Source organism: Pituophis catenifer, unplaced genomic scaffold (genome assembly GCF_029215685.1).
Source record: "Pituophis catenifer annectens isolate HBS135680 unplaced genomic scaffold, rPitCat1.0.hap2 SCAF_5, whole genome shotgun sequence".
In the NCBI taxonomy this organism is placed as follows: Eukaryota; Metazoa; Chordata; class Lepidosauria; order Squamata; family Colubridae; genus Pituophis; species Pituophis catenifer.
The window spans coordinates 102,448,783-102,474,786 of NW_027256885.1; the positions used below are offsets into that span (position 1 = coordinate 102,448,783).

The 26,004-nt window shown below is 47.7% G+C and overlaps 1 protein-coding gene across 3 annotated transcripts in view; it reads right to left on the bottom strand.

Annotated features, from left to right (window-relative positions):
* Positions 1 to 26,004, bottom strand: part of TRA2A (transformer 2 alpha homolog) — an 83,182-nt gene that overhangs the window by 36,576 nt on the left and 20,602 nt on the right. For 2 of the 3 annotated variants that reach the window (XM_070944445.1, XM_070944443.1), the window contains exon 3: positions 7,758 to 7,926. In XM_070944445.1, the coding sequence (XP_070800546.1) occupies positions 7,758 to 7,926 (169 nt within the window). The remainder of the gene's footprint in view (positions 1 to 7,757; positions 7,927 to 26,004) is intronic. The other variant, XM_070944444.1, reaches the window with a different exon arrangement.

The window sequence follows — 26,004 nt, forward strand, 5'->3', positions numbered from 1 at the left end:
GTCTTATTGATGTATTCAGAGATTTTTAAAATGTTTAACATAAGATTATTGTATTTTAAGAAGGTATATGAGATAAAATGTTTAAAGTTTTAAAACGTTTAATTTTATGAAGGATTAAAGAGGATAAATGTCTAATTTAGAACTTTATTAGGAAGCAATGTTGACTGAGGAAGGACGGGAAAAAATATAGAAATGGTTAATTAAAAAATTAAGGGATAGTTTCCTGAAGGTTTTGAAATTTATATTTTGAGAAATGAATTAAGAAGGTCTTATTGATGCATTAAGAGGTTTTTAAAATGTTTAATATAAAATTATACTATTTTAAAAGGTATAGGTGATAAAATGTTTAAAGTTTCAAAATGTTTAATTTAGAATTTTTAATGCTGAATAGTTAGAAATTGACAATTGGTTTATGAAGGAATAAAGAGGATAAATGTCTAATTTAGAATCTTATTAGGAAGCAATGTTGAAAAAGAAAGGTGTTTGAGGGATGAAAATGAAACTTATCAGTGTTTGTTAACGCTTGTAATATTGTTAAATTTATTGGATTACATACCAAGAAAAAGGCTTTTATATTTGGGAAGAAAGAATTTAACCGAAATTGATTTTGAGAATTTACAAAAGGGAGGTTGATGAATTTGTAAAAGAGGAGTTAAAGAGTGAGGGAGTTTTAAACTTTGTAGTAGGTTAGTATATTTTAGCTTGTTAAATGTTATACCCTGTTTTTGCTCTGGGAAGTCGGGGGTGGGGGTGGGGAGGGGGGGATAAAATTGTTGAATAGATAAAGGTACAAATATAAAAGTAAATGTGGGGAAAATGTTATAACAAATGAAATGATAATATCAAGATATGATAAATATTGGAGGAGTAAGAGGACAAAAGATGTATTCAGATGATACACTGATTGATTATATATTGTATGTATGCTTGTTTATAAAATAAAAACTTTTTTAATAAAAAAAAAAGTATCTCCAAAAGCCTTGATGTTCATGTGTCCACGGTAAGACAGACTGTCTACAAATGGAGAAAGTTTAGCACTGTTGCTACTCTCCCTAGGCGTGGTCATCCTGTAAAAATGACTGCAAGAGCACAGCGCAGAATGCTTCATGAGGTAAAGAAGAATCCTAGAGTGTCAGCTAAAGACCTACAGAAATCTCTGGCACATGCTAACATTTTTGTTGACACATCTACAATAAGGAAAACATTAAACAAGAATGGAGTACATGGGAGGACACCACGGAGGAAGCCATTGCTGTCCCAAAAAAATATTGCAGCACGTTTGAAGTTTGCAAAAGAGCACCTGGATGTTCCACAGCACTACTGGCAAAATATACTGTGGACAGATGAAACCAAAATTGAGTTGTTTGGGAAGAACACACAACACTATGTGTGGAGAAAAAAAGGCACAGCACACCAACATCAAAACCTCATTCCCCACTGTAAAACATGGCGGAGGGAGCATCATGGTTTGGGGCTGCTTTGCTGCCTCAGGGCCTGGACGGATTGTTGTCATTGATGGGAAAATGAATTCCAGAGTTTATCAAGACATTTTGCAGGAAAACGTACGACCATCTGTCCGCCAACTGAAGCTCCGCAGAGGATGGGTGATGCAACAGGACAATGACCCAAAGCATACAAGTAATTCAACAAAAAAATGGCTTCAACAGTACAGAATACGCCTTCTGGAGTGGCCCAGTCAGAGTCCTGACCTCAACCCGATTGAAATGCTGTGGCATGACCTTAAGAGAGCGATTCACACCAGACATCCCAAGAATATTGCTACACTGAAACAGTTTTGTGAAGAGGAGTGGTCCAAAATTACTCCAGATCGTTGTGCAGGTCTGATCTGCAACTACAGGAAACGTTTGGTTGAGGTTATTGCTGCCAAAGGAGGGTCAACCAGTTATTAAGTCCAAAGGTTCACATACTTTTTCCTCCCTGCACTGTGAATGTTTACATGTTATGTTCAATTAAACCATGGCAACATCTAATGTTTGTGTAGTATTATTTTAAGCAGACTGTGTTTTTCTATTGTTGTGACTTAGATGAAGTTCAGAGCACATTTTATGACCAATTCATGCAAAACTCCACGTAATCCCAAGGGGTTCACATACTTGTTCTTGCAACTGTAGCACTGGCTAAATTACCTTTTGTATGGAAGGGTAGATGTGTGTTAGATATCTCAAAACACTAACGAGGTATACTAGACAAGTGAGGGAACCATTTAAGAAGGAAGGGAATATTTTCCTGGACCTAATGAAAGTGGCTCTCAACCGTTCGTCCTTTTGTGTTAAAGGAGAGACTACAGTCTCTGATATAATGTTTACATGTTTTGTTGGAGTGCCAGTCCCTGGAAAATTTTTATTTGAGGAAGCAAAAATCACGATAGAACCAAATAGTTATAATTTTTCACAGTGATTACTATGTTTGGGAGTCCACAAAAGCCTAATAAATGGACTAACCAGAAAAATTGGTAACTGAAGTGAAAACAATATTACCAGCCTATGATTGCGTGGTTTATAGACAACCTGAGAAGAGATAGGAAAAAGGTGGTATATGTTCCTGTGCCTACTGAGCATGTGTTTACCTGTTCTGAGGTGGAAGAGATAGATGCTATAGGACAGGTGTTATACCTGCCTAGAGGATGGTTTCTATTTTGTAGGTTACATACCTGCTAATGCAGTAGGATTGTACAATTGGACGTCTGACTACCTTTATGGCAGTTGCACATTTTAAAGACATTAATCAGGAGACAGAATTTTACTATGAAATGATGAATGCTAGTCTCTATCATAGTAACCGAGTACCACATAAGGTTGCTACAAAGGTGGCTACACATGATGGTACATGTGGAATCGCCTAAGCCAGAGAAAGAACCACATTTAAGTATTTATGCGCCTGTAAGACCTGTAAAATGGCCTATAATGCCAGTGGAGTACCCCTTCGATCATATGGAGGAAAAGATATATAGGGGCAAAAGAGCTACACTACAAGAGGCATATGATGCAGGATGTAGTGATGAGGTGGTACAAGCTTTACATAATATCACTACACATTTAACACATGTAACTGAAAATACAGCCTTTAAAGGAATATGGGATTTGTTAACCTTTTGGATGCCTAGTCTCATTTACTTAATGTTTGTAGGTATCATTGTTATTGTATATGCCTTATCTCTTGTATTTGTATCAAATGTGCACCTGTATGTTGTAATTGTTGTAAGTATTGTTATCAGGTAACTAAACCAAAGAAGAAAAGGGATAAGATTAAGTAGACAGGAAATATGTATTATGTTACAGAACATACATGATGATTTACAGGAATAAAACTGATCAAAAGGGAAAGGCAGGATTTTTTATTTTATTTTATTTTATTATTGAATTTCTATACCGCCCTACTCCCGAAGGACTCAGGGCGGTGCACAGCCATGAAGTAAAACACATAAATATACAAAATTTAAAATCGAATAAAACGGATTAAATAAATTTGGCTGAATTAATACCCATTTAAAAATACCCATTTTAAAATCCATTAAAATTTAGAATTTACATTTAAAAGGGAGAAGATTTAGGCGAGGCCAGCTTGATGAAATAAAAGCGTCTTCAACTCGCGGCGGAAGGTGCGCAGATCCGGAATCCTCCGTATCTCTGGGGGGAGCTCATTCCAGATCGTCGGTGCCCCCACAGAGAAGGCTCTCCCCCTAGGGGCCGACAGCCGACATTGTTTGGCCGACGGCACCTGGAGGAGCCCCTCTCTGTGGGAGCGTACTGGTCGGTGGGAGGCTGATGATGGTAGTAGGCGGTCCCGTAAGTAACCAGGTCCCAAGCCATGGAGCGCTTTAAAGGTGGTAACCAGAACCTTGAAGCGCACCCGGAAGACCACCGGGAGCCAGTGCAGCTCGCGCAGGAGAGGTGTTACATGGGAGCTCCATGTTGCTCCCATAACCACCCGCGCGGCCGCACTCTGCGCCAGTTGGAGCCTCCGGGTGCACCTCAAGGGGAGCCCCATGTAGAGAGCATTACAATAGTCCAGACGAGAGGTGACGAGGGCATGAGTGACTGTGCGTAACGAGTCCCGATCTAGAAAGGGACGCAACTGGCGAATCAGGCGAACCTGATGAAAAATCCTCCCAGTCACGGCCGTCAAGTGCTCTTCTAAAGACAGCCGTGAGTCCAGGAGGACGCCCAAGTTACGAGCCCTTTCCGTGGGGGCCAATGATTCGCCCCCAATAGCCAGCGATGGCACCAGCTGACTATATCGGGACGTCGGAAACCACAGCCACTCGGTCTTGGATGGGTTGAGCCTGAGCCCGTTTCTCCCCATCCAGATCCGTACGGCCTCCAGGCACTGGGACATCACTTCAAGGGCATCGTTGGGGTGGTCCGGGGTGGAGATGTACAGCTGGGTGTCATCAGCGTACAGATGGTACTTCACCCCGAAACCACGGATGATCTCGCCCAGCGGCTTTACATAAATGTTGAACAGAAGGGGCGAGAGAACCGATCCCTGCGGCACCCCACATATAAGGGGCCTCGGGGTCGATCTCTGCCCCCCTGTCAACACAGACTGCGACCGGTCAGAGAGAAAGGAGGAGAACCACCGTAAAACGGTGCCTCCCACCCCCAACCCTTCCAGCCGGTGCAGCATGATACCATGGTCGATGGTATCAAAAGCCGCTGAGAGGTCTAACAGGACCAGGACAGAGGAACAACCCCTGTCCCGAGCCCTCCAGAGATCATCAACCAACGCGACCAATGCCGTTTCCGTGCTGTACCCAGGCCTGAAGCCCGACTGGAACGGATCTAGATACGACGCTTCATCCAGGTACTGGGGTAGCTGTCGCGCAACCACACTCTCAACAACCTTCGCAACGAAGCAAAGGTTGGAGACTGGACGATAATTAGCCAATACTGCCGGGTCCAGGGAAGGCTTCTTGAGGAGAGGCCTTACCACCGCCTCTTTCAAGGCGGCGGGAAAGACACCCTCACCCAACGAAGCATTTATAATCCCCTGGAGCCAGCCTCGCGTCACCTCCCGGGAAGCCAGCACTAACCAGGAGGGACACGGGTCCAACAAACATGTGGTCGCGTTCAATCTACCCAGAATCCTGTCCACGTCATCTGGGGTCACAGGATCAAACTCATCCCAGATAACAGTCTCAAGACCTGTCTCCGTCACCCTCGCTGGATCTATCCCGTCGGAGTCCAGACCTGCCCGAATCTGAGTGATTTTGTCATACAGATACTGAACAAAATCCTCGGCTCTTCCCTCCAAGGGGTCCTCCCGCGCTTCCTGGTGGAGCAGGGAGCGGGTCACCCTAAACAGGGTGGCCGGGCGATTATCTGATGACGCAATAAGAGCAGTAAAGTGAGTACACTTTGCTGCTTTTATCGCCACTAGGTAACTCCTAATATGAGATCTTACCAGTGTTCGGTCAGATTCAGAAAGACTAGCCCTCCAACAGCTCTCTAGGCGTCTTTTCCGGCGCTTCATCTCCCTCAGCTCCTCGGTGAACCAAGGAGCCAGGCGAGATCGGCGCCGGGTCAGAGGCCGCAAAGGCACGACTCGATCCAGGGCTCCAGCCGCCGCCCTATCCCAGGCGGCCACTAGGTCCCCAGATGAGGCGTGAGCCAGAACCTCCGGAATTGGCCCAAGCTCCATCTGGAACCTATCAGGTTCCATCAGGCGCCTGGGGCGGTACCATCTTACCGGTTCCGCCTCCCTGCGGTGGGGTGCTGCGGTTCGAAGGTCAAGGCGAAGGAGCGAGTGATCTGACCATGACAAGGGCTCGATGACTATATCCCCTATCTCGAGATCACTCAACCACTGTCCAGAGACAAAAACCAAGTCCAGTGTGTTTCCCCCGGTGTGCGTAGGGCCATGAATTAGTTGGGTCAGGTCCATGGCCGTCATGGAAGCCATGAACTCCCGAGCCACCTCAGACGCCTCACCCACGGATGGCAGGTTGAAATCCCCCATGACCATAAGTCTGGGGGTATCAACCGCCACCGCGAATGAGAGAAATGGAATTATTCCTGTAAAGAATATAGCCTAAGCGACTCCATATTTACCCTTCATATGACCTGAGCTAACCCCAAGCTATTTAGCTGTGTAAGACACTTAGAAAGGGGAAGTATGTATGACGCCTTTCCTGAGGAAGCACAGCCATAAACTTGGTTAGTACATTCTGAGTTGGGTCAGGCTGACGAAAGCTAAATTAATAGGAGGAAGGAAGATACCATGTTCCTATTAATTGTTTTTGTTAAGGATGTATAGGAAGGGTAATTCCATTGGTAATTTCTAATCCGGGAATATGATGCTGAATAAGCCAAAACTTTATGTAACGTCCTATAAACAATGATTAGGGGGGGGGGTGTTGGGGCGTTTTAATTGTTTTGCTGATTGTACGAAAATGTATTTAAACCATGTATTCGGACCTGTAAGATGTTCTCTCTCTTTCATGGGAGAACCCTTTTGCAAAAGCTTATGATATATATACCTATATATATATCTATAATAAATCTGCTTTTTACTTGTTCATGGTCTCTGCCTTATTTTCTATGAGGTTTGTCATTTTAAATCTCACAATCTCCCAACAGCAAGGAGAAGCAGAGATGCTTAAATTGATTCTGTTATTCAAAGAAGAGAATATATTTACTTTTGTTTCTATTTGGAAATTGCTTCTGGATTTTGTCCTTGCAATGTAAAAAAAAGAAACGCTTTTTTGTTGATTAGATAGGTTTGTTGCTATAGAAGGGGCTAGTACCATGTTTACCCGAAAATAAGATCTAGCTTGATTTTTTACGTGCGCCTAATATAAGCCCTACCCCAAACATAAGCCCTACCCCAAACATAAGCCCTAGTTAAGACCCCGCCCACTCCGTCCCACTGTCTGTACAAGGTGGGGGTGAGGCGCCTGCGTAAAAATCAAGCAAGGGTGGGGGGGAGCTGCCCCAGGCGCCCCGCACCCACTTACCTTAGGATCGCCGCAGCCAGGCCTCTCATGCCCCGACACCTGTTGTGCTGCTGCCTGACTTCTGCGGCCTCTCACAGCCAGACGCCACATGGTGTATCGTGCCGGTGCCACTTGTGGCAGGCCACATGGCACCTTGCGTCGGTGCCACCATGCGGTCTCCTGCCGTGAGAGGCAGCACCAGCGCAACGAGCCACGGGGTGTCCTGCCACAAGTGGCGGGTACCGGTGCAATGTGCCATGTGGCGTCCGGCCGTGTGCGGCTGCAGAGGTCAGGCAGCAGCATGACAGGTGTCAGGGCATGGGAGGCCTGGCTGTGGTGTTCCTAAGGTAAGCTGGTAAGACATCCCCCCCAAAATAAGACCTGGTGCTTATTTTGGGGCCTAAAAGAAAATAAGACCGGGTCTTATTTCCGGGGAAACACGGTATATACTGTTGTGTAAAAGTAAAAAAGTTGAGGTTGTAATGTTATCTTCTACTGTGCTAAAGAGACTTTGAAGTCAGTGCCTTTTTCTTTCCTTTTCCCTCTTTACTCCATATTTTCTCTCTCCCCCGCCCCCCCCCCCAGTTTTCTATTACTTGTATTGCTTTGTATTTTATACTTTGATAAACTAATAAAAATGTATTATTAAAAAAGGAGCTTTTGGTAGATTAAAATGAATGCCGCTAGGTCTAGAAAGTAGAAAATGTCAAGGCTTGTCCTTTTTTCTTGACTACAGAAACTGTGTTATAGCCAACCAATTTTATTTAATTAATGGAAAATCATAATATTCCTACAAGCTTACACTACATACTCTGCTGCCAGTGTGCCTTCTTCGATTAGACATTGGAGAGTGACTGCGGCTCCTTCGACGCCGATATTCTGGGGTATATGATCTACTTCGTGATCGCCGCCTGTGAGAATGGGATCTAGAGCGAGTGTATCGCCTGTGAGAATGTCTTCTGGATCTAGACCTTTAAATGTTAAAAATATAGTTTCATATAAGAACTGCAATAGACCATCAAAATCAAGTATCAAAAGTTATTAATGACAGTTTAAAACTGAAGGCATTTATATATCAACTGGCCAAAATTTAGGACATTAAGCTTGTTGTTTTCAAAAACTAACATGCAACCTTTTTCAGGATAAGGTCTGCACTTTGAGCGACATGCTGGAATCATATATGAAGGAAATCCCACCCCAAAAAATTCCAACCCTCACCTACCCTGAAACACGTTATTTTTTTTAAGGCAAGGAAATGAAATATTACGTCTCAAAATTGTGAACTGGAACAGTAAACTGCAGAAAAACTCCTAAAGCTGCATGACCACTGGAACCCCATTTTAGAAGGTACAAAATGAGAGGAAATTCATGTATTTTTATTTGGGACACAATTTGTCATGGAAACCTTTGAATTTCTGTTCAAATACTGTGTTTCCCTGAAAATGCGACCTTCCCTGAAAACAAGCCCTAACCCGATTTTAGCACCTGTGCCTAAAATAAGCCCTACCTCCAAAATAAGGCCTAGTTAAACCCCACCCACCATCTGGTTGTACGAGGTGGGGCGAGGCACAGCCGTAAAAATCAAGCCAGGGCGGGGGTGTGGAGGCCGAAACGAGAAAGTTGGGGGTGGAGGACAAAATGAGGCAGGGGGTACGGAGCTGTCCCATGTACCCCACACTGGTTTACCTGACGACCCCGCAGCCCGGCCATCAACATCCTGACAACTGCCTGGCCTCGCTGCGGCAGCTCCATAAACCCCGTTCAGGACCCTGCGTGAACACTGGCCTGCTTCTCCTTGCTCACTGCCGCAACGGAGCAGGAGCCTGAGCAATGCATGTCAGGTCCTGGATGGGGCTGTTGTAGCCGCTGCAAGACGAGGCAGCTGTCAGGATGTTGACGGGCTGGCTGCAGGGCCCTCAGGTAAGCCGGTGTAGGGCATGGGGGCAGCTCCGCACCCTCCACCTTGCTTCGTCCTCCACCCCCCACCGCCTCGCTTTGTGGCTGCCAAACCAGTGCATTGCCCAGCCTCCTGCTCCGTTACGGTGGCGAGCAAGAAGTGGCAAAGAACGAAGCAAGGCGGTGGGGGGTGGAGGACGAACCCTTTTCAAACTGACATCCTATCCCGCCACCCACATCCCTTCACTAACCAGCTTTCCAGCTCCATTCTCCACCACTGCGTGCAGGGCAAGAAAAGTAGTCTGTGGGACTACTGTAAAAATAGTTCAGACCTTCCAACTTCATGAGATCTTTTTCTTTTTCTTGAGAACTTGGAAGGTCTGAACTATATTTTTTTACTGTAGCTCCAGAGACTACTTTTCTTGCCCAGCCCATGGCAGTGGCAAATGGACCTGGAAAGCAGGTTAGTGAAGGGATGTGGCTGCCCTGGGGGTTTGTGAGGATTTGGCATGAGTGGCCTGGTTGAAGCGCCCTCAGGTAAGCCAGTGCGGGGCACCTGGGGCAGCTCCACAGCCCCCGCCTTGCTTTGTCCTCCAACCCCCCACCGCTTCGCTTCATTCTTCACTTCTTCCCCTTATTCGTCAACGTAACGGATCAGGAGGCTGAGCAACACACTGGTACGGCAGCCACAAAGCGAGGGGGTGGGGGGGAGGATGAAGCAAGACGGGGGGTACGGAGCTGCATCCTGACAACTGCCTTGTCTTGCGGCAGCTCCAGCAGCCCCACGTGCATCACTCAGCCTCCTATAAAGATGAATGAAGCGAGGCGGGGGGGGGAGGGGGGGAGGACGAACCAGTGCCGACCACCATGGAGAGCATGGCTGGTGCTGCCTCCATGAGGTGGGGTGAGAGAACGATCTGATTGCGTGTCCGTGTGTCCGCCACAAGCCCTGGTATACAGTTGCAAGAACAAGTATGTGAACCCCTTGGGATTACGTGGAGTTTTGCATGAATTGGTCATAAAATGTGCTCTGAACTTCATCTAAGTCACAACAATAGAAAAACACAGTCTGCTTAAAATAATACTACACAAACATTAGATGTTGCCATGGTTTAATTGAACATAACATGTAAACATTCACAGTGCAGGGAGGAAAAAGTATGTGAACCTTTGGACTTAATAACTGGTTGACCCTCCTTTGGCAGCAATAACCTCAACCAAACGTTTCCTGTAGTTGCAGATCAGACCTGCACAACGATCTGGAGTAATTTTGGACCACTCCTCTTCACAAAACTGTTTCAGTGTAGCAATATTCTTGGGATGTCTGGTGTGAATCGCTCTCTTAAGGTCATGCCACAGCATTTCAATCGGGTTGAGGTCAGGACTCTGACTGGGCCACTCCAGAAGGCGTATTCTGTACTGTTGAAGCCATTTTTTTGTTGAATTACTTGTATGCTTTGGGTCATTGTCCTGTTGCATCACCCATCCTCTGCGGAGCTTCAGTTGGCGGACAGATGGTCGTACGTTTTCCTGCAAAATGTCTTGATAAACTCTGGAATTCATTTTCCCATCAATGACAACAATCCGTCCAGGCCCTGAGGCAGCAAAGCAGCCCCAAACCATGATGCTCCCTCCGCCATGTTTTACAGTGGGGAATGAGGTTTTGATGTTGGTGTGCTGTGCCTTTTTTTCTCCACACATAGTGTTGTGTGTTCTTCCCAAACAACTCGATTTTGGTTTCATCTGTCCACAGTATATTTTGCCAGTAGTGCTGTGGAACATCCAGGTGCTCTTTTGCAAACTTCAAACGTGCTGCAATATTTTTTTGGGACAGCAATGGCTTCCTCCGTGGTGTCCTCCCATGTACTCCATTCTTGTTTAATGTTTTCCTTATTGTAGATGTGTCAACAAAAATGTTAGCATGTGCCAGAGATTTCTGTAGGTCTTTAGCTGACACTCTAGGATTCTTCTTTACCTCATGAAGCATTCTGCGCTGTGCTCTTGCAGTCATTTTTACAGGATGACCACGCCTAGGGAGAGTAGCAACAGTGCTAAACTTTCTCCATTTGTAGACAGTCTGTCTTACCGTGGACACATGAACATCAAGGCTTTTGGAGATACTTTTGTAACCCTTTCCAGCTTCATGCAAGTCAACAATTCTTGATCGTAGGTCTTCTGAGAGCTCTTTTCTGTGAGGCATGGTTCACGTCAGACAGTGCTTCTTGAAACCAGTAAACCCAAAACAGGTGTGTGTTTTTAAAGGGCAGGACAGCTGTTAGCAACGCATCCAATATCATCACACTGATTGGAGTCAAGGTTGGCTCACTCCTGGCTCCAATTAGCTCTTGGAGAAGTCATTAGGCTAGGGGCTCACATACTTTTTCCTCCCTGCACTGTGAATGTTTAAATGTTATGTTCAATTAAACCATGGCAACATCTAATGTTTGTGTAGTATTATTTTAAGCAGACTGTGTTTTTCTATTGTTGTGATTTAGATGAAGTTCCGAGCACATTTTATGACCAATTCATGCAAAACTCCATGTAATCCCAAGGGGTTCACATACTTTTTCTTAAAACTGTAACTCTCCGAGGTTGGATCGGATTACTCTCTCTCCCCTTGTCTTGCTGCGGCAGCAATGGCGACGCATCAGTGACTGGCCGGCGGGGGGTTTCTCAATTGGCCGCTTTCCCTCTTTCTTCTCCCCGCTGTCAGTCTCCGCTTCTATATTGCTTGCTTGCTACGGCTGCCATTGTAACGGGGGGAGGGGGGGAGCTGTCTTTATTTTATTTTTATTTTATTTGATTTGATTTCTATACCGCCCTACTCCCGAAGGACTCAGGGCGGTGCACAGCCAAACAATAAAACACATCCATACAAAATTTAAAAGTAGAATAAAATCAAATTAAATAATTTTGGCTCCGACAAATTTAAAACTCCGAACTATTTAAAACCAATTTTAAAATTGAACGTATAGAATACTAAAAGATATTTAAAAATTAAAAATCTTTTATGAAAGAGGGAAAAAATTAGGCCGGGCCCGCCTGGTGAAATAATAAGGTCTTTAAAGCGCGGCGGAAGGTGCGCAGATCCGGGATCCTCCGTATCTCTGGGGGGAGCTCGTTCCAGATAGTAGGTGCCCCCACAGAGAAGGCTCTCCCCCTGGGGGCCACCAGTCGACATTGTTTGGCCGACGGCACCCGGAGGAGCCCCTCTCTATGGGAGCATACCGGCCGGTGGGAGGCTATTGGTGGTAGTAGGTGGTCCCGCAAGTACCCAGGTCCTAAGCCATGGAGCGCTTTAAAGGTGGTAACCAAAACCTTGAAGCGCACCCGGAAGACCACCGGGAGCCAGTGCAGCTCGCGCAGGAGAGGTGTTACATGGGAACGCCATGTCACTCCCATTACCGGCCGCACTCTGCGCCAGTTGGAGCCTCCGGGTGCTCCTCAAGGAGAGGGTTGCAATAGTCCAGGCGGGAGGTGACAAGGGCATGAGTGACCGTGTGTAACGAGTCCCGATCCAGAAAGGGACGCAACTGGCGAATCAGGCGAACCTGATGAAAAATCCTCCCGGTCACGGCCGTCAAGTGGTCTTCTAAAGACAGCCGTGAATCCAGGAGGATGCCCAAGTTGCGTGCCCTCTCCGTGGGGGCCAATGATTCGCCCCCAATAGTCAGTGATGGCACCAACTGACTATATCGGGACGTCAGAAACCACAGCCACTCGGTCTTGGATGGGTTGAGCCTGAGCCTATTTCTCCCCATCCAGATCCGCACGGCCTCCAGGCACTGGGACATCACTTCAAGGGCATCGTTGGGGTGGTCTGGGGTGGAGATGTACAGCTGGGTTTCGTCAGCGTACTGGTGGTACTTCACCCCGAAGCCACGGATGATCTTGCCCAGCGGCTTCACATAAATGTTGAACAGGAGGGGTGAGAGGACCGACCCTTGCGGCACCCCACATATGAGGGGCCTTGGGGTTGACCTCTGCCCTCCTGTCAACACAGACTGCGACCGGTCAGAGAGAAAGGAGGAGAACCACCGCAACACAGTGCCTCCCACCCCTAACTCTTCCAGCCGGTGCAGCATGATACCATGGTCGATGGTATCAAAAGCCGCTGAGAGATCTAACAGGACCAGGACAGAGGAGCACCCCCTGTCCCGAGCCCTCCAGAGATCATCTACCAATGCGACCAATGCCGTTTCCGTGCTGTACCCGGGCCTGAAGCCCGACTGGAACGGATCTATATACGTCGTTTCATCCAGGTGCTGGGGGAGCTGTTGCGCGACCACACTCTCAACAACCTTCGCAACGAAGCGAAGGTTGGAGACTGGACGATAATTTACCAACATTGCCGGGTCCAGGGAAGGCTTCTTGAGGAGAGGCCTCACCACCGCCTCTTTCAGGGCGGCGGGAAAGTCACCCTCACCCAGCGAAACATTTATAATCCCCTGGAGCCAGCCTCGTGTCACTTCCCGGGAAGCCAGCACTAACCAGGAGGGACACGGGTCCAATAAACAAGTGGTCGCGTTCAGTCTGCCCAGAATTCTGTCCACGTCCTCAGGGGTCACAGGCTCAAACTCATCCCAGATAACATTCTCAATACCTGCCCCTGTCTCTCCCCCTGAGACTACCCAGTCGGAGTCCAAATCTTCCTGAATCTGAGTGATTTTGTCATACAGATACTGAACAAAATCCTCGGCTCTACCCTCCAAGGGGTCCTCCCGCGCTTCCTGATGGAGCAGGGAGCAGGTCACCCTAAAGAGGGCGGCCGGGCGGTTATCTGATGATGCAATAAGAGCAGCAAAATAGCTACATTTCGCTGCTTTTATCGCCACTAGGTAATTCCTAATATGGGATCTTACTAGCGTCCGGTCAGATTCAGAAAGACTGGCCCTCCAACTACTCTCTAGGCGTCTTTTCCGGCGCTTCAACTCCCTCAGCTCCTCGGTAAACCAAGTGTGCCAGAACCTCAGGAAATGGCCCAAGCGCCATCTGGAATCTGTCAGGTTCCATCAGGCGCCTGGGGCGGAACCATCTTACCGGCTCCGCCTCCCTACGGCGGGGTGCAGCGGTTCCAAAGTCGAGACGAAGGAGAGTGATCTGACCATGACAAGGGTTCAGTGACTATATCCCCTATCTCAAGATCCCTCAACCACTGTCCAGAGACAAAAACCAGATCCAAAGTGTTTCCCCCTGTGTGGGTAGGGCCATGAATTAACTGGGTCAGGTCCATGGCTGTCATGGAAGCCATGAACTCCCGAGCCATGTCAGACGTCTCACCCACGGACGGCAGGTTGAAATCCCCCATGACCATAAGCCTAGGGGTATCAACCGCCACCGTGGCGATGACGTTGAGTAGCTCGGGCAGGGCTGTTGCCACGTGGCAGGGAGCCAGGTACGTGATCAGCAAACTCATCTGAACCCCATGACCCCATTTCACAAAAAGGGATTCACAGCCGGCCGTCTGAGGAACAGTGGCCTCCCTCGGTCTCAGACCTTCTTTAATGATAACCGCTACCCCCCTCGCCCCTCCCCTGTGACCTCGGCTGATGGAATGCTTGGAAACCTTGTGGGCACATTTCTACGAGGGGAAACCCCCCTCCTGGCCCAACCAGGTCTCTGTAACACCTGCCAGGTCCGCACCCCCCTCCTGAACAAGATCACAAATGTCTTGTTACTTGGGAGGGGGGAAGCGAGCTGATGGAGATGTCTCGTAACAGGGAGTGAATTGGAGTTTTCCTCAGCGCTTTCACTGCAGCTGGGAGGTGTGCTGATTATGACCAGTTTATGGCAGCTCTCAGACTGCGCTTTGAGGACCCATTAGCTGACCGAAAGGCGAGAATCAGAATGAAGTCCATAAGTCAGGGGCGGAGATCGGTGGCTGAGTACACCCAGGAGTTCCGCGAGCTGGTGAGCTACATGAGAGGGTGGCTGGAAGTTGCCCTGCTGGAAAGCTATAAGGATGGCCTCAATGAGGATGTCTACAAGGATTGTTGCTCCCGAGGAGTCCCTCGGGATCTGCAAATTTGGTACGTGCTGGCTGCTGACGTGGAGATCGATTTGGCCAGAGATCGCTACCGTGGTGGCTGAACCTGGAACAAGCCACCCTCCTCACCCCACAAGGGGGCTCCAAAGGCCGCCAGGGGGCCCGCGGGCTTCCAAGTCAAAGTCCACCACGTGCTTCAGATGTGGAAAGGAGGGGCACCGAGTGGCTGATTGTTTCTCAAAGCCTGGACCCAAGGCGACCCCTGGTGGAGGGAGGAGAGCCGACAAACCTCCCGCCAAACCCCGCGAGACCGCCCTAAAAGGGGTGGAAGTCGTTGAGTTCGCTCCCCCGAACCAGGGAGAGCTGGGAACTTTGACCCCCGCCGATGACAGCGAAACCAAAACTGATTCTGACGAGGACCTCATGGTAAGTCAGAGTGGGTGACCCATGACCATCCCAGTGGAACTAAAGGTACCAACTACCGGGGCCCAAGGGAAGATGCTACCCCTCCTAGATTCGGGGTGCACAAGGTGTGTCATCAGCCCTGAGATCGTGGAAAAGATGGGTCTAAGACTAAGAACGATGAAAAGGCCCATCCCATTCTGTCAGCTAGACGGGTCGGTAGCGGGGAGGGCAGCCCATTTTGTAACCAAACCAGTTGAGATGTGGATGGGAGATCACCAAGAAACTCTTGAGCTTCATTGTGTCCCCTGGCATGGAACGATCCCTTCTACTTGGGCTGCCCTGGCTCCGAAAATGGAACCTGCGCATAAATTGGAGGACGGGCGTGTTGCACATCTGCTCTAGCCAGCAAGGGAAGACAGGGGGGAGCCCCTATTGCATGGCCAAAGCGGCGACTGAGTTGGCGGCGGCCGCAACGGAACACATTGTGGGGGAGGAAAAAATCCCAAGAGTACTGGGACCTCCGGGAGGCATTTAGTGAGAAGGTGTCAGATGTGCTGCCCCCCCCCATCGGCCTACAGACTGTAGTATAGAAATCCTTCCAGGGGTGAAACTCCCTAAACCAAAAATCTACCCCATGACACACACACACACACCCCGGGAGCTGGGGGAGCTACGAGACTTTATTGATAAAAACCTAAAACACAGCTTCATCCAACCGGCTAGGCCGTGAGTAGCTGCCCAGGTGATATTCCAGAAGAAAGATGGGTCACTTCATCTGTGCGTTGACTATAAGAATTTAAACGCCATTTTTGTGGAAAATGTCTACCCCATACCCCTCCTGAAAGACATGCTAGCCCACCTTCTTCAAAGGGAAGATTTTTACTAAGCTGGATTTACAGGAGGCTTATTACAGAGTTCGGATTAAAGAAGGTGACAAATGAAAAACTGCTTTCAATTGCCTGCTGGGATGTTTCCAGTTTAGGGTGCTCCCTTTCGGATTACAAGGGGCCCCAGCAGTATTCATGCAACTGATCAATGAGGTATTGCATGAGCACCTCTACAAGGGGGTCCTGGTCTACCTGGATGACATTCTTATTTACACAGAGACCATGGACGACCACGTAAAACTGGTGAGAGCTGTCCTGAAAAAACTTAGAGCTGCTGAGCTGTATGTTAAGTTGTCAAAATGCGAATTCCACCAGACTAAAATTGACTATTTGGGGTACCGCATCTCGCATGAGGGGATAGAAATGGACCCGGAGAAAGTCCGGGCAGTCCTGGAATGGGCACCTCCATGTACATGTAAACAACTACAAAGCTTCCTGGGCTTTCCTAACTTCTATCGACAGTTCATCCCCTCATTCGTGAAGATTGCCTTACCGATTACTAACCTCCTGAAAACAAAAGGAGAGGCAAAGCCAAAACCTTCCCGGCCTCTCGAGTGGACTATGGAATGCCAGGCGGCTTTTGAAAAACTGAAACTGTTTGCCGCTGAACCGGTCCTTAAACACCCTGACATGGAGGCCCCGTTTGTCATCCAGGCCGATGCCAGCGATGTGACTGTCGGGGCAGTGTTACTTCAAGCCAATGCCGAGGGAAATTATCTGAAACCGAGAAGAGATGGGCTATCTGGGAACAGGAGGCTTTTGCTGTTTGCTGGGCGCTGCTAACATGGAGGCACTTCCTGGAACAGGCGAAGCACCCTTTTGAGGTGTGGACTGATCACAAAAACTTAAGAGGCCCTAAAAACGCCCCGGACGTTGTCACCTAAGCAAGTCCACTGGGCCCAACACTTTAACCGCTTTAATTTCTCTCTGCGCTACCTTCCTGGGGGAAAGAACTTTATGGCAGATGCTCTCTTGAGACTACCTCAATACAATAGTGCTCAGGCGGAAGTGATTCGCCCGGTTGTCCCCTCAAAACAGCTGGCTGCTCCAGTAGTTACCAGAGCCCAGGCGAAAGGGGACCTAACCTTGTCCGGCGACTTGAGCGAGCAGTTAAAAGAAGCATTAAAAACTGATGAGTGGTTTTTAGCCCACTCCAATGAGTGCACACTTTGTGAGGGTCTCGCCTGGGTGGGAGCGAAGCTGTATGTCCCCGCCAGCCTGAGGGGAGCGGTGTTACAACACGCCCATGATGCTAAAATCGCTGGGAATTTTGGATTCGTAAAGACATTGCATTTAGTTAAATGACAATTCTGGTGGCTGGCTCTAAAGAAAGATATAGAAGCCTACGTGGCGAGCTGCCCTGTATGTGCGTCAGCAAAGAAGCCTCCTGGGAAACCCCCTGGGTTACTTCAGAGTGTAGTCAGACCGGGAGCCCCATGGAAGGAGATATCCATGGATTTTATTGTTGAATTGCCCGAAAGTGGGGAAAATAGTCATTTGGGTGGTTACTGATTTGTTTTCCAAGCAAGTGCATTTTATACCATGTCCCAAGATCCCTTCGGCTAAAAATCTGGCTAAACTGTTTGTCCAGCATGTGTTTGTTTGTTGTTTTATGTTTATGTTTTATTAAATTTATATACCGCCCTACTCCCGAAGGACTCAGGGCGGTGAACAGGCACAAAATAAAATACATAAATACAAAAGTTAGAAACATAATTAAAACCGAATTAAATAATTTAGCCCAAGACAATTAAAAATCCCAATAATTTAAAACAAATTAAAATTCCAATTTAAAAATTCAAAAGAAAGGGGAGGAAATTAGGCCAGGCCGGCTTGCTGGAATAGGAGGGTCTTAAGAGCATGGCGGAAAGTGCGCAGATCCGGGATCCTCCGTATCTCCGGGGGGAGCTCGTTCCAGATAGTGGGTGCCCCCACAGAGAAGGCCCTCCCCCTGGGGGCCGCCAGTCGACACTTCTTGGCTGACGGCACCCGGAGGAGCCCCTCTCTATGAGAGCGTACCGGCCGGTGGGAGGCTGTTTGTGGTAGAAGGCGGTCCCGTAAATAACCAGGTCCTAAGCCATGTAGCACTCTAAAGGTGGTGACCAAAACCTTGAAGCGCACCCGGAAGACCACCGGGAGCCAGTGCAGCTCACGCAGGAGAGGTGTCACACGGGAGCGCCATGTTGCTCCCATAACCACCCGCGCGGCTGCACTCTGCGCCAGTTGGAGCCTCCGGGTGCTCCTCAAGGGGAGCCCCATGTAGAGAGTGTTACAATAGTCCAGGCGGGAGGTGACAAGGGCATGAGTGACTGTGTGTAGGGAGTCCCGATCCAGAAAGGGACGCAACTGGCGAATCAGGCGAACCTGATGAAAAATCCTCCCGGTCACGGCCGTCAAGTGCTCTTCTAAAGACAGCCGTGAATCCATGAGGACACCCAAGTTGCGAGCCCTCTCCGTGGGGGCCAGCGATTCGCCCCCAATAGTCAGCGATGGCGTCAACTGACTATATCGGGACGTCGGAAACCACAGCCACTCGGTCTTGGATGGGTTGAGCCTGAGCCTGTTCCTCCCCATCCAGATCCGCACGGCCTCCAGACACCGGGACATCACTTCAAGGGCATCGTTGGGGTGGTCCGGGGTGGAGATGTATAGCTGGGTGTCATCAGCGTACTGGTGGTACTTCACCCCGAAACCACGGATGATCTCGCCCAGCGGCTTTACATAAATGTTGAACAAAAGGGGCGAGAGGACCGACCCTTGTGGCACCCCACATATGAGGGGCCTCGGGGTCAACCTCTGCCCCCCTGCCAACACAGACTGCAACCGGTCGGAGAAAGGGATACCACCGTAGTACAGTGCCCCCCACCCCTAACTCTTCCAACCGGTGCAGCATGATACCATGGTTGATGGTATCAAAAGCCGCTGAGATATCTAATAGGACCAGGACAGAGGAGCAACCCCTGTCCCGAGCCCTCCAGAGATCATCAACCAACGCGACCAATGCCGTTTCCATGCTGTACCCAGGCCTGAAGCCCGACTGGAACGGATCCAGATACGTCGTTTCATCCAGGTACTGGGGGAGCTGTTGCGCAACCACACTCTCAACAACCTTCGCCACAAAACGAAGGTTGGAGACCGGACGATAATTAGCCAACACTGCCGGGTCCAGGGAAGGCTTCTTGAGGAGAGGCCTCACCGCCTTTTTCAAGGCGGCGGGGAAGTCACCCTCACCCAATAAAGCATTTATAATCCCCTGGAGCCAGCCTTGCGTCACCTCCCGGGAAGCCAGCACTAACCAGGAGGGACACGGGTCCAATAAACAAGTGGTCGCGTTCAGTCTACCCAGAATCCTGTCCACGTCCTCAGGAGTCACAGGATCAAACTCATCCCAGATAACATTCTCAAAACCTGCCCCAGTCCCTCCCCGAGACTACCCAGTCAGAGTCCAAATCTTCCCGGATCTGAGCGATTATGTCATACAGATACTGAACAAAATCCTCGGCTCTACCCTCCAAGGGGTCCTCCCACGCTTCCTGGTGGAGCAGGGAGCGGGTCAACCTAAAGAGGGCGGCCGGGCGGTTATCTGATGATGCAATATTTCGCTGCTTTTATCACCACTAGATAATTTCTAATATGAGATTTTACCAGTGTCCGGTCCGATTCCGAAAGACTGGCCCTCCAACTACTCTCTAGGCGTCTTTTCCAGTGCTTCAACTCCCTCAGCTCCTCGGTGAACCAAGGAGCCAAATGAGATCGGCGCCGGGTCAGAGGCCGCAAAGGCACGACCCGATCCAGAGCTCCAGCGGCCGCCCTATCCCAGGCGGCCACTAGGTCTCCAGTCGAGGCGTGTGCCAGAGCCTCAGGAAATGGCCCAAGCTCCATCTGGAACCTGTTAGGTTCCATCAGGCGCCTGGGGCGGAACCATCTTACCGGCTCCGCCTCCCTACGGCGGGGTGCAGCGGTTCCAAAGTCGAGACAAAGGAGAGTGTGATCTGACCATGACAAGGGCTCAGTAACTATATCCCCTATCTCAAGATCACTCAACCACTGTCCAGAGACAAAAACCAGATCCAAAGTGTTTCCCCCCGTGTGGGTAGGGCCATGAATTAACTGGGTCAGGTCCATGGCTGTCATGGAAGCCATGAACTCCCGAGCCACCTCAGACGCCTCACCCACAGACGGCAAGTTGAAATCCCCCATGACCATAAGCCTAGGGGTATCAACCGCCACCGCGGCGATGACGTTGAGTAGCTCGGGCAGGGCTGCTGCTATGTGGCAGGGAGCCAGGTACGTGATCAGCAAACCCATCTGAACCCCATGACCCCATTTCACAAGGAGGGATTCACAGCCGGCCGTCTGAGGAACAGTGGCCTCCCTCGGTCTCAGACCATCTTTAATGATAACTGCTACCCCCACCAGCCCCTACCCTGCAACCTCGGCCGATGGAATGCGCGGAAACCTGGTGGGCACATTTCAACGAGAGGGACCCCCTCCCCTCTTGGCCCAACCAGGTTTCCGTATAGATTACACAGAGTTCCGGAGCGAATAATCTCGGACAGAGGGGTTCAGTTCACCTCCCACTTCTGGAAGGAGTTCCTGGGGCTGTTAGGCTCCGCCTAGGGGTTAAGCTCCGCCCACCATCCTGAGACCAATGGGGCTTGTTAAAGAACTAGCTTGATATTGGAACAATACCTTAGATGTTACATAAATTATCAGCAAGATAACTGGGTGGACCTGTTGCCGTTTGCAGTACTGGTTTTACTCCGTTCAAGGTGGTCTCAGGTCAAGACTTTGTACCCATCCCAGAGTTGCCTCAGGACAAACCACAAATACCTTCATTGGCTGACTGGATTGAACAGCTACGTGGTACCTGGACTGTAACACCCAAGTACCACTGAGCGGGATGTCTACCTCCTTTCACTCAGCATGGAGTGGTTCATTCCTTAACCTCACGCATCAGGCTCGGTCTACTGGGATGACAGCCATCTAATGGGGATGGTGCAGCAACAAAGCCCACTGAGCCAGCCCAGCCCGGTGCTACAGGGACCACAACTGGGGCTATTGGGACCTAGTACTCCACCCCAGCAGCTGGTCCTCAGACTGCCTCCAGCTGACCAGATCCCTCCCGGATGGGCATTCTACCTCGGCCAGGGGTGGGTGCAATATCAGTGGACACCTGTCCCAATCCTGCTGCCCATGCCGCTCTATCAACTAGTGCATTTCCAGCCACCGGTCATGGCCCCGCCGCCGATACCGGTCCAGCCACTGCTGCAGCTCCAGCCACCGGTCATGGCCCCACCACCGATACTGGCCCAGCAGCCTGCGCCAGTCCACCAGCCGATCCCCCTCCGCGATTTAGAGCGACATTTGATGGGACCCCAGGAAGGCTAGCCTACTTCCTCAATCGAGTCTGGACTTACATCAACCGTTATGGGGATCAATACGCAACTGATCGAGACTTGATTTCAGCAATTGCGGATGGCATGAATGAAGGAGAGGCGGCGGAGTGGATAGCTGAACTACATGACGAGGAAGCCCCCGAGCTGGAAGATGCTGATGAATTCGTCCAACTGCTTTGAGGCCGGTTTGAAGATATGACCCATTGAGTAGAAGCCGAGGCCCAGATCAAGGTGTTGAAGCAAGCGGGCCGGCCTCCCAAGGAACTAGTGTGGGAGTATGCTGGGAAACTGAAGGAATGGCTGGAGCGTCTCCTAGTCCACCACTTCAAGGAGGCCCTCGATCCAGACCTCCGACAAGCTTACAGCATTAGGGGAGTACCAGAATGCATTCAAGAATGGTACAGCGGGATGACCGGAAGCGTCGTGGCGAGACAGTCGGGGAATTTGTGGGCTCTGATGAGCTCCGCAAAAACCCGGACTGACGAACCGCTGCCAAGGGGTCTTCGGACCGGAACCATCCTGTAGGGACGGGGGTGAAGGAGAGGCACCTCGGAAGACCAAGAGGAACAGGCAAGTTCCTCGATGGACAGAGGTAGTTTCTATGACTTGGCGGCGGGGGCGGCAGCCATTGCGGCTGTCACGAAGCTGGGGCACCCGGACTAAGCATGGAGCAGGAGCAGTGATTTGATCGGAGTTTTTGGAGCCGGGTGAGTTAGCCAACTCATAAGGGGAATTTTTTTTAAAAAAACCTGAAACCCCCAGCGAGAAAACGGCGGCTAATAAGCATGGGGGAAAGAAAAGAGGACATTGGAGCGTATTTTTAAAGAGACAAAAAAAGAACCCGAAATAGAAAATTGATTTTTGAATAAAACGATTTGAAAAATAACGTGGAAATTCTTAAAATGAAAGAAATTACCCCAAGATTGATTAAAGGATCGGAAAGGAATAATTAGATCCTTTTTCTCTCCTTTCTCGTGAACTTTAAGAGAAATAAAAAGAGAATGGATAATAAGCCTTGTAACAGAAATGTTGTATAAACAAAGGGAAAAAGAAAGGAGAAGAGTTGTTTAAACTTGGACTGAATTACAAAATTGACTTGGTATTCTCAAAGCCAAAAAGAAAAAGAGAAACTAGTTAAGATCGTTAACATAATGAAACAAAATGGATACTTGCTAAATAACCGGAAATTGTGGATTGTAAGAGACACCATCAGGAGCAAAAAAGGAACATTTTAACTTTGTCTGTGTTTTGGAAAATCATGAACTTTACAGATAATAGCCGTGAGAACTTTTGGGGAGGATCCGTTTGTTTGCAAGCGGCTTGACTTTGGGGGGGGGAGAGGAATACTACTGAACTTTTAAAATTGGAACAATATCAACTTAAAAGGAATAAAATGGCACAGGAAATCAGAGAAATGATTAAAGTGATGTACTTGTCATGGAAAATGGAAATTGTTAGGATATGGTTTGGCCTAACAAGTTGTCCAGGCAATATATGTGTTCTGTAACTTTAATCTGAATATGTATTGTATGACTTTAAAGTTTTACTGCTGATTCATTGTAATGCTGAGTCATGCTGTAATTAGTTGTGAACGTATTTAAGAAAGGTACTGTAATGTATTCAGTTGATGATAAGCTACCATAGTGTGAGGAGTTGCTATCATTATGCTATCATCGTTGGATGGATCTGCTACCATCGTGGTTTGTGAACCAGAGTGAGTTTGTTATTCTAACCAACTACTGTTTGTGTGGTAAGAAGATTTTTGTATCACTGGACTGATTTAACTGGCAAAGACTTGGATTTGTTTAAAAGACTATGAGATTGTTTTTTCACTATAAAGTAAACTTTTGATAAACCAGTTTGCACATCTCTTATTCATTGCTCTCAGCAACGTTTCTCTGTGCTCTACACTCTGCTGGTTGGTAACACAACAACAATATCCTTAATAGAAATAAGAGAAATAACTACAATGATACATGGGGAATCAAAATCTGAGGACCTAAAAAACGGGAAAGAATATGTGCAAGCTGATGAGGAAACAAAGAGGGAGAAGCAACACACAGAGTCTGAAGATAGAGAAGATAAAGAAAATGAGACCAAATGTGAAAATGTATTTGAATATGTGGATAGTAATAATAAAAAAGAGGTTTTTAAAGATTACATTGGGATTAACAATGAAAGTAATAGGGAGGATAGAAAGAGACAAACATGGAAAGAAGAGTGGAACAGAAAGGATATAAAGAATTTAAATGATTACACTGGGATTTACAGTGAAAAAACACAAACGAGAGAAAGAGGAAATATAGGGCAGAAGAGAAGAATCCAGAATTTTTATATACAGAATGACAATATTGGGTTAAACAGCGGGCCAAATAGTGGTGAAATAAAAAAAGAGAAAAGAGAGGGAACAATGGGTAACATAGGGCAAAATAGGAGAGATCAGGATTTTAAAGTGCAGGAAAGAAGGGGAAAGAAAAAGGTAAAAGTAAAACTGAAAAGGGAGAAAAGGAGAAGGAAATGGAAGAGGAATTTGAGGTATACATTTAGAACTGAAATGTGATTTGTAGCAAGTAATATGGTAAAGTATATTATGGTGAAAATGAAATGTACAATAATTGGAATATTATCATTTATATTTTTTAAATCTAGATGAGGACTTTTCTTTTTTTTTCTTTTTTGAGAAATATGAATAAGTTTAAAATGTAATAATTGAAATACTGTTAATGGTTTATGGTGGTGGTGTATTAAAATGATTAAGTGAGGATTTGAAACAATACATAGGGGAAGCAAGTAGAGGATAACAGAAGACTTTTTAAATTTGAGGAAATTGTAATAGATGAAATAGTTTTAATGATATATTGTGATGAAAGTAGAAATGATTTAAGATGTGGTTTGGAGGAACATATGGGGAAATTATTTGATGTATGAAAATGGAACTAAGTGGAACAGCTATGCTTATATTTGTTTTTTCATTTTCATTAAATGTTTGAATATATAAATAGAAAAGATACTTATAGAAGTAACTGATTACATTAAAATGTTGGACTGTATTACTTAAGAAAATGTAAGTTATAAAATAAGTGGGCTCACTACTCCTGTAAGAACTGAATAATTGCAACATCATAAAATTAATTATTTTGATGATGGATTGGGGTTTAATATAGAATAGAAGGGAAATTGGAATTTGGTTAAAATTAGAGATGAAAATGAAGGGTAAAATTGGTAAAAAAAATAGATGAAAATGAACACTATGGCAAAAAGGAAGTATAGAAATGGTAATCTTAGTTGTAAAAATTAAAAATTGTTTAAATTTGTTAACCGGCCAAATACTCTGATCAGCAAAAATATATTGTATGTTTGTGTGTGTGTGTAAAAAATAAAGAAAAACTTTTTACAAAAAAAAAAAAAAGAATGGTACAGCACAGCAGTGGCTATGGATCTATGAAGGGAGCAGCGGCAGCGGCAACCCGATCGTAAGTGAAGCCATCCACCCTTTCACTATCAAGACCCGGATAGTAGTGCCAGAAACAGGGCCCCAAGGGGAAGTAGAAGCTGTCAGACACTGGCTGTACCAGATGCCTAATCAGCCCCCCCATAGTTGAACAGCTAGGCATACGCACGAGACCCCTAGCACGCCCCATCCGCTTTGAACATTTCGAGGGACATTAATAGGCAGAGCCCCTGCCACGCTAGTCACGGAACTAGTCAGGCTAGAAATGGGTCGCCACCAAGAACTCATCTGATTCGTCATAGCTCCAAAAATGACTTTATCAATCATATTGGGCCTCATGTGGCTAGACAAATGGGGACCGACCATCACGTGGGAAGATGGCTATAGGAAGCTAAGGATAGGTGTCGGACTGCTACCGTCCATAAAATCAGACCAGTGCCAAAATGCCACAAACCGCAACAGCACTAGAGAACCTGAAACCACGGCCCCCAGCGCAGATGGACTGCCCGGCAGCCCGCAGGTACCAAGAGAGTACAGAGACCTGTCGGGGGTCTTTAGCGAGGAAGATTGCAACTTCCTCCCCCCTTACTGCCCAAAAGATTGCGAGATCAAGTTTGTGCCAGGAGCCAAGCTGCCCTAGCCAAAGATGTACTCTATGACTCCCAAAGAAATAGAGGAGCTGAGAAAATACATCGATGCCAACCTAGCACAGGCCTTTATCCAACCCGCAAAATCCAGAGTGGTGGTCCCAGTACTATTTAAAGAAAAAAAAGATGGGGGGAATGAGGCTTTGCATTGATTTTTGTGGTATTAATGCTGTGTGCGTCGAGAACACCTACCCCCTCCCCCTCATGAAGGACATGCTAAGCCACTTAGGCAAGGGCAAGGTGTTCACCAAACTGGACTTGAGAGAAGACTATTGTCAGCTTTGGAAGCCATATTAGCACCAGAAGCTTCCACGCTGCCAACTCCATGCACTTGGGAAAGTAGGAGGGGGGATTTAGGAGAGTGAATGTAGTTTAGAC